The 9,217-nt window shown below is 34.5% G+C and overlaps 1 protein-coding gene across 1 annotated transcript in view; it reads right to left on the minus strand.

Moving 5' to 3' along the window:
• Positions 1 to 1,892: 1,892 nt before the first annotated feature.
• VEGFC (vascular endothelial growth factor C) overlaps positions 1,893 to 9,217 on the minus strand; it is a gene marked incomplete at its 5' end in the record, with an annotated part of 41,848 nt that continues 34,523 nt past the window's right edge. The window contains 3 exons of the mRNA XM_008581182.1: positions 1,893 to 2,400; positions 5,560 to 5,893; positions 6,322 to 6,428. Coding sequence (XP_008579404.1) covers positions 2,286 to 2,400; positions 5,560 to 5,893; positions 6,322 to 6,428 — 556 coding nt within the window. The remainder of the gene's footprint in view (positions 2,401 to 5,559; positions 5,894 to 6,321; positions 6,429 to 9,217) is intronic.

The raw sequence follows: 9,217 nt of genomic DNA on the forward strand, positions 1-9,217 counted from the left end.
CCAAAACATTTTTTCCTTAGAGTCTTTTAAACTGAGTATAGAGTATTAGATTTCTAAACATAAAATTCTGTTTATAAACTCCAAGATTTGGATGTATTAGGTGTTGTTGCAAGCTTCCAGTGTTTTCTCAACTTTATTCTTTAGATTGACTAGATGGTAGAGTTAGATTGCAGAGTTTATGAAAATTGTCCCTGTATTTTTTAGCTATTTGCTGAACCACATTTGCTAATATTCTAATTAATTATTTATCTTTATCTCTAGCCCATCTTCTTAACTGGCTACACAAAATCTCATTCATTATAATGTGTTGAAGTGGCATTTTTATGGTCCACATAAAATTGTTTGCAAGTATCTCTGGCAATGTATTATGTTTGCCCATGCTACTCTTGCTTTTAATTCAAATTACTACATCTCCAAGGACTAATTTACTAGTTATCTTTCTGACATGCTTCAGGCTTTAATTTTTGGTCAAGTGATTTTTTTTTTTTTTGTTTACTTGTATTATGTAATGGTCAGAGCAGAGTCTAGATTGTTTTAAAATCTGATAAAATATAATGGTCATTGTATTAGGTTCTAATATTCTTCTTTTCCCCTAGTCACTTGGACTTGGGGGCCTTTAAAATTTAGAATAGATTTTTTAAAAAATTATCTAAATATTAATATATTTAAAATGTTTCAAATCTAAAATGATTGACCAGATTGACAGTAACAGATTACATAATGTATGTTTACTTTCATTTTTGACTCAAATGAGATAAAAAAGATTGAATTGAATCTTTCCTGAATTTCAAAGGTATTAAACATTTTATGCACAACAGATTGTGCCTCTGCATCGGATGAAAAGAGGTTATTTATTTTGATTCCAGTTTTCCCTCTGTAATCACCCCTGAATTTGTTCTGTTAAAGAAATTTTTACTTCATGAACTAGATGTTAATGTTGTAAAGAGAACAAATTAGAATTCAGTAAACATTGCATGTAAAACCTGTTTTAAAAGTCAGTATTGAAAGCATTCAGAATATTTTAGAACATCAACCTCCTGATTAAATATTTTGAAAGAAAAAAAATTATTTTATAGCAAAATATATCGATACTAGTATTTTATATTGTACTGATTAGTCACCTATACAACTTAAAAATGCTTTTGTTATATTAAATTTGCTACCTTCTAGGGATTTATCTTTACATAATTGTGTAAAATGTTTTTCTTCTTTCAGGACTAATTATTTTTATACAGTAGCAATGTCACAGTAGTATATAGTTAATTCTCTGTCAACAAACCACATATTTGATTGTGTTTATGCAGGCAAAATATTTGTTCCCAGAGAAAAGTATTTTAGTGTGATATTCTTTTAAAAACCAAAACAAGCACTCCTGCTCTGTGGCTGAAATGTTTCCTTTCTCACATACAAGCATTTAAATATTATTTCTAGTTTATTTTGAATGCATTGGGTAGGAGCACTTTAGCTCACAAAAATTATCTTAGCTCTCAGAAGAAGTTAAATAGCTGGAAGATATTCTTTTTGAGAAAAGATTTTAAAGCCATTTTAATACATACTAAAGGATTTTATACCAAGTTGAGTTTGAATGCTCTCAGTGCACTGAATAACTTTCAATCACATGGACTTGCTAAGCAAATTATATTACAAGGTATTTTGATTCTCTTGGTTATAAATTCAAAAGTATGTGCTAAATGTTTATAATCATTAAATATATTGAGATGAATTTAAACAAAATACAATAGCATACTGTCTCTCTGAAACTTTCTTTTATAGGATCACACTTTTTCATAGCAATCAAAATCTGACATCTGGTTAGAGAAAAAGAAAAAGGACTGGAGGAGATCAATGTTTTCATGATTCAGTTCTTGCTGATGGTAATGGACTGAATTTACCAGCTTATAATACAATGTTCATTTTATTTTAAACATATTTTGCATGATATAAAAATATTGATCACAGTGAGCTTTACCAGTTGTTATTGCTATAAAAATGAATGCAGAAACAATATTTTTAGTGGAAATAAATTATATAGTCATTATTTTTTTTTAAAAAAATCACAAGAGAAAAACCTCGGCTGTTTGGTCATTAGCAGAAAACCAGTCTTTATAAGGGGCCTTTTGCAGATGAGCTCCAGGCCATTTCTGTGAAGTTGTCCACATGGTTCAGGAAACACAGACTTCTGTCTTTATTATAGTCCCACAGAGTCTCTCTGTCCATAAACAGTTCTGATGTGGCAACACAGTTTTCCATGACAAAAATATGATGAACTGCAAAATAGTACAGTCTTAGTTCATATGTGGTCTTTTCCAGTATGAAGGGACACAGCGACATACTTCTTCACTAAATGAAAGTCCCTGCTCACAAGGCTTCAGTCGGTTTGTACATGGTCGTCGGTAACAACTAGGAAAACAAAGAGGAAAACATTTTTGTTAAAGACCAAGGCCATGAAATCATTATGCTACTGGTATACTTTTGTGTTTTTCTAAAGTTCAGACTAGAACAAAATTACTAATTTTATCATCAAATCGTTTATAGGTTTATAAATGTTTAAAGTTCATGCTTAGAATTACAAAACTTAAGAGGAATGGAAAAGCCTTTAAAAAAAAAAGTCTTGCTGATATAACAAATGGAAGGATAGGATTTGGTAAGCATTGGTTCTTTTGAAGTGCTCTCTGCTTCGTGGATGAAAGTAACATAAAACAGAAATTTTGAAAGTGAATATTTAAGGTCTGCTGATTTCCTGTGATCACATAAGCACGGCAGAATTCACAGGAGTCTGAGACTTGTATGGCACCCAGACTTCCAGGCGATTAAACCCAGCCATCTTGGCAGGACTGCGGTCCTCAGTGAGCAGCCCCACCCTCACTCTTATGTTCTACTCAGCAGCTGGCTGCATGATGGTAGCTGACTCTTCCTCCTCCACCTGGGCTCCATGTGAAACAGATGAAGTCTTGGGCAAGGGCGGGAGAGGGACAGGATTCACCAGTGGGGGTCCCTGTCTCCCACAGACATGCAATTTCTAGTAATGGTGAAAGGACAAATTACCAATCAGTCAATCTATTGGCAGCCCTGTTGCTCCAATGATTTGGAACTACCTTGGCAGAACTTTCCTGAATAAGAGTATGCCTAACATGTGGAAATGGGTGCACAGGAAAAAATCCAAGATGACCTAAAGTGGAAATCAAAAGTATGCTACAAAAAGCCCTACACATTTAGTTTGAAATTTTATTTCTTTTGCTCTAGAAAAGGAAACATATCTAGTTAAATTTTTTTTAAAACTTCTTAAATGCAAATTCATAGTTATAAGACCATTGGTATTCTTTTACTAAAAAGGGATGTAATTCTCAATGATCAATGAAAGCAGGTAATTAAGGCAGTGGACCAAAGAACACATGCTCTACCTACCACAATTTTGGAATAAATATTAAGAGAAAATGAGCATATACATATATTCAAAATATTGAATTTTCTTTTTTGCTCCAATTTATACCACAAAACCTGGAATTATACACTTAGAAAAATAAACACAGGAAGAGTTGTAGTAAATGGAAAGCCTTTATGAAAAAAAATGTATACCATTAGGAGAAATGCAATGCTGGGAATCTTTTCTACTAAGTTAATATAAGAATTCTGTAGAAAAATATGATGGCTGGTTAGTCTGCATGTAGACATAAAAATTTCAGGTTTTTCAATACACACTAGACTCATTCAAAAGGATTCAGTATAAAAGATGGTTTAATCAGGTTTAATAAGACTTAATATTATATCCTCCTGAATATAGAAGTGTGTTTCTGAAATATCCTTTTGGTAATTAGAGTAGGAGTATGCAAGTAAAGAGTATGTAAGTAAAATTGAAATATAGTTATTGCTCAAAATATTCTAAGGAGGCTGGCTGGCTAGCTCACTTGGTTAGAGCATGGGGCTGATAGAACCAGTGTCAAGGTTTGTATCCTTGTACCAGCCAGCCACCAAAAAAAAAAAAAAAAATCTAAGCAGGAAGTAAAATTATTCTTATAAGATACTTTGCAATAAGGGAAGAAAAAATATAATTAGATACCTAGAATTATTGAAAGCTATTTATGCAAGTAGCTAAGATGTTAGTGTAGACAGATCATCAGAAATATAAATTAAAAGTATAACACTCTTGAGAATCAAAAAAGATGGACGCTAGTAAGGAAAAAAGTAATGATGAGCATTAATGAAGATACTAAACTGTAAATAAATGAAATATAAGTTTTAAGTTATGTGAATAATCATCTTTTGAAAAGGGCATTATCTACCCATATTTAAAAAGTGGATAGAAGAGAATCCAGGGAAACTGATTAAAAACAAATGGTCTGAAAATTAAATGGACAACTGGAAGAGTATAATGTCACATCAGAAAAAGAAGAGGCGAGTTTAAAGAAAAAGGCCACAGAAAGGACAGGTTACATAAAGTCAAAATTACCCACTGGATCTGGCAATTACGAGGCTACTGACCCCTTAAACAGAACTTGAACACAGAATTCGAGGGCATAAACCAGAGTATAGTTGGTTGAATAAATAGGAGATAAAAGAAGCGTGAAAGCGAATGACAAATGTCGTTTTTGAGCAACTCTGAAGAGAATAGAGCCTGGTTGCTAAAGTATGCTCAGCATCACGGTAAGATGATAACAAAGTAAAAGAAAATTGGCAACTTTTATAAACTGAGGGGAAAGGAAAATAGAGTCGAAGATGTCAAAACTATGGAAGAGAAAAGGCATGACTGGTAGAGCAGTATTGAAGAATGTGGGAGAAAATGACAAAAGCTCAGATCTGGCTTACACAGTAGATCATCCTGTTCTCCGAGATTAAAGAGGAAAAGTTCAAGGATTAACACTGGAAGTGCTTGAGTCCAGTAACATCATTTTTTTTCCCTTGGTGAAGAGAGAGCAAAACCAAAGTTTAAGAAATGAGTCTTCCGTGACCTTTCACAACGTATTAGTTTATTTTTCTAATTCCATTAAAAACTTAATTTAAATATTTTCATTTTTGGATATAATATTACGGCAGATGATACTATCCTATCCTTTGTAAGTTTTGCATAACAATTGTCTGTACTTAGAACGGTTGTCCTAAATTACCTCTGAAGGTATCATAATTTTTGGTGGGGGCAAGTGTGGATTGCCTGGGCATATTTTGAAAATGCTCCACAGGTCCTCTAACTCGTACTGAACACCACTACCCTAGCCTCTAGGACAAAGATTTAGAGTGTATTTTGAGCTTGGACCTGGTTTGGGTCCCCAAGGCTCCTGTCTTGCTTTTTTTGGTAAAAGGCAAAAGATTCACGTAATCTGAAGAGAAACCAGAGTATCCTGTCTTGCTTTTTTGAGAGCACACCCAATCTCACGAAAAGTTTAGCATTTGTTAAAAAATATCAGAATTTGTTTTCCAGAACTTATTGGCCTCATTCTAACAAGCAATTGCTATCTTGGTGAAGAAACTGCTTTTGGTTTAGAACACTGTATTTCCAGTAAGAGAAATGTATGTAAATTTATGGAATTTATGCAAATTTCCTTCCTATTTATGTAAATCTCTTACCTGCATGTTTGATGTTGGAATTTCTTTCCTATTAAGAGGCATTTCTGTGGACTTTCTGTACATTCACAGGTACATTTTCCAGGATTTAGGGGTTGATTTCTTGGGCAGGTTCTTTTACATACACACTGGCATGTGTTTTCATCAAATTCTCTGTTGGCCCCACATGAGTTGGGGAAAAGTTTGTTTTTACAGACACATTGGCATGAGTTTCTGTCTAGTTCTTTGTGGGGTCCACAGCTGGAAGGCCGAAGCCCCCCTTTGCAGACACATTGACAGGTCTCTTCATCCAGCTCCTTGTTGGGTCCACAGACATCATAAAATCCATCTGTTGAGTCTAGACAAACACAGTCAGAACATTTTTACTATACCTTACTTGGTTCTAGACATGGCATGAAATAATGAAAAATATTTAAAAGCATCTTCCTTTTTATGTTTTTCATTAAATGGCTCTGTACAAACATGGGTATGTTCCTTTACAAAGAAGTTCAAAGTAATACGAATATGGAGTAGAAAAATGTCCTATTTTGTAGTCACTTATTTCAAAAAATGATGATCAGAATATAGTACATATGGTTTTAACATTAAAATATGTCAGAGGGCTAACCAGTTAGCTCAGTTGGTTAGAGCTAAGTCTTATAACACCAAGGATACAGGTTTGGATCCCCACACCAGCCAGCCATCCCCCAAAATAAAGTAATAAAATATGTGTGAATCAAAATATAGACCCTTGGCATTTAGTCTTTAAAACAGCATTCTGCTTACCATCTCCAGCATTTGAGGAAAAAATAAAATCTTGCCGAGCCAGGCATCTGCAGATGTGATTATTCCACATGTAATTTGTGGGGCAAGTCTTGTTTGCCGCCTGACACCTTTGGAAGAGATAGATGGAGTTAAGCAATAGTAAAACTGGTACACAGAAGCAATCATCTCTTTCCTTACGTTATGTATTACAAATAAATACATGATGGTTAAAAAAAAAAGCTTAAAAAATATAAGAATATATGAAATGAAATGGGAAGGTTCCTTCCCAGACCAACCCCACCCACACCTGCTGTTAAATCTTAGTCCCAGAGGTGACCACTGTTAGTGGTTTGGTCTTATATGACTCTAGACTTTATTGTTTTAAGGTAAATCCATCTATTTGTATAATCACATCTATTTGTTTTTTGTTTGTGGAAAAACAGATAAAACCTCTTACATTACCCTGAAATTTCCTTTTCCACTAAATAATACATCATGAGCATGTTTATATGTCATTTCATAAAATTCTGCTCCATTATTTTTAGTGGCTACATAATATTCCATAAAAAAGGATGTACCATTATTTATTATTCTCTTATGGTAACTAAGTTGCTTCCAATCTTTTTCAAACAATGCTGCAGGAAACATTCATATACATATATTTTTACTGACTTATTTCTGAAGCATAGATCCCCATAGCTGTGAAGCCTGCATTCCACCAAAAAGGTATCAAAGAGCATGTTTTGTTATGTTGTTCTGACCCTTCCTTTCCTTCCTTCCCTTCCTTCTTCTTTCCCTCCTTTCTCTTTCTCTCCTCTCTTCCCTCCCTCCTTTCTTCCTTCTGTCCATCTATCTTCCTTATTTTAATAAAAATTATGAACGTATGGGCTTCCATCAAGTACACCAACTATTACTTTGATGCTCCAATTGTCCATCACTGTTGACTAATTGGGACTCCTTTGTGTTGGTGCCTGCATGACATAAGCCCTTTAGTTTGACAGCTTCTCTGCTCTCTGGGATGAATAGATGTCACAAGCTCATCTTGCTCATTTTCTCCTTCATACCTGCAATTCCTTCAAGGAGCCCTAACTCTCTTTATTGGAAAAATGGCATCTAGAGGCTATCATTTGGGATTAGGTACGTTCAATGCTGTCAGATCATATTACTTCTAGAAATTTTTCACAGGGTAGAGTTAGAAAATGCAGGTATATCCCATGGTATGTTCCCCTAGCTAATGGTTACCCATAGAAGGATTCTTGGCTTTTAATAAGAATATATATATGAACCTATCATTACCTCATTTTTCAGCTAATGTTGGTATAGACATCAAATGAAAATAGTTATATCTTTCACACTCAATACAATATTGTAAACAACATTATATGGTGGAAGAGTGTTGAGTTACATTCCAAATTGGTAGAACAAAAGAATCACTTGTAGACATCTTAAACAGTGCACTGTCTGTAAACAGGTCATGTGCTTTGGGTGTTACTATGAAAAATTTCAGAGTTACACTAATGTGGTGATACATTTTTCTTAGAAATAGCTTGATATCTCTTACAGAACCATATGAAGGAATTTTTGAACAGAAGAATAATCAAATCTACATTTTGTAACCATTTCTTCCTTCAGGTGAACCCCACCTCTAAGGATTTATCACGGCCTTCCTGTCTAGCAGTCTCTACAGCCGCTCCAAGACAAGAGAATCTCTGTTCATTCCTCTCAATATGAAAGTTTGTCTAAAACTGTCCTTGTGTCCTTCATCTGCACAATCACCTTCTGCAAATGGCAATGACTGCTTAACCCTTATCCCCTCCTCCCTGCTTGACTTTCTTCAAGGGTCATGTCCCCTTTAGCTTGGTGAAAAACAATTTATTATGGAGTATTTTCTTGAATTTAATTTTGATTTCTAAGCTTTTTGATTGCAATGTGTTATTTGCTATGCTGTATCATAAACTAACAGTTTCATAGCATGCACACAGCCCATGTAACTACATACTGTGTTAATAACAGTAATAATTGTTAGATGATCAGGAAACAATGATTAAGCATTTTAAATTCTATTAAGATAGTTTATTTTTCTAAGGCATTATTGTGTATAAGTTATTTTGTAGAAAATCAGCTATGTTTGGGGCTTACCTACAACTTTTTTTCCTATTAAAAAATAAAAATATGTATGCAATGTATTTTTGGAAATAGATTATCTTAAGCAAGAAATTCCTGTACATACTTTTAGGGAAAAATGAATTCATACTGTTATTTCCAAACCCAATTAAACATTACTGGGATTTTTCTTTTTTTTTTTTTTAATATTCATGTACCTTTTATTTATTTTTTTAATTCTAACTTCTTTTCTTTTTTTTTTTTGTCTTTTTCCGTGTCCGGCAACAGATCGCAACCCTCAGTGTTGCCCCCGTACCGGACCGGGGACCGGCAACGGGATCGCAACCCTCGGTGTTGCTCCCGCGCCTTGCTCAGCCAGTGAGTGGGAACCGGTCTGTATGTGGGATCCGAACCCTCAGGCGGGAGCGCCGCCGCGCCTCCCAAGCGGCGCACTCATCCAGTGCACCACCGGGCCGGCCCTCTAACTTCTTAATATACATTGTAGTTGATTTTCGTGACCTTTTACCTGTTCCTCTTCCCCCCTTTTTTCTCCCCAACCCCTCCGACATCTGTTCACTTGTCTTAACAAGTTCAAGGAATTGTTGTGATTGTTGTGTCTTCCCCCCCCCCCTTATTTGTTTGTGTGTTTGTTTACTTATTTATAGCTCCATTACTGGGATTTTAAATGTACTCCTTTGACTTCATACTAACAAATTCCATGAAAATCTTGACTTCTAACAATCTTCATATAATCATTTATTTGCTTTATCCTGTACATACTATATGCCTTTTGTTTTTAGCTTTACTTTTTGAA

This window comes from Galeopterus variegatus, unplaced genomic scaffold, assembly GCF_000696425.1.
Source record: "Galeopterus variegatus unplaced genomic scaffold, G_variegatus-3.0.2 Scaffold2289, whole genome shotgun sequence".
NCBI classification, from domain to species: Eukaryota; Metazoa; Chordata; class Mammalia; order Dermoptera; family Cynocephalidae; genus Galeopterus; species Galeopterus variegatus.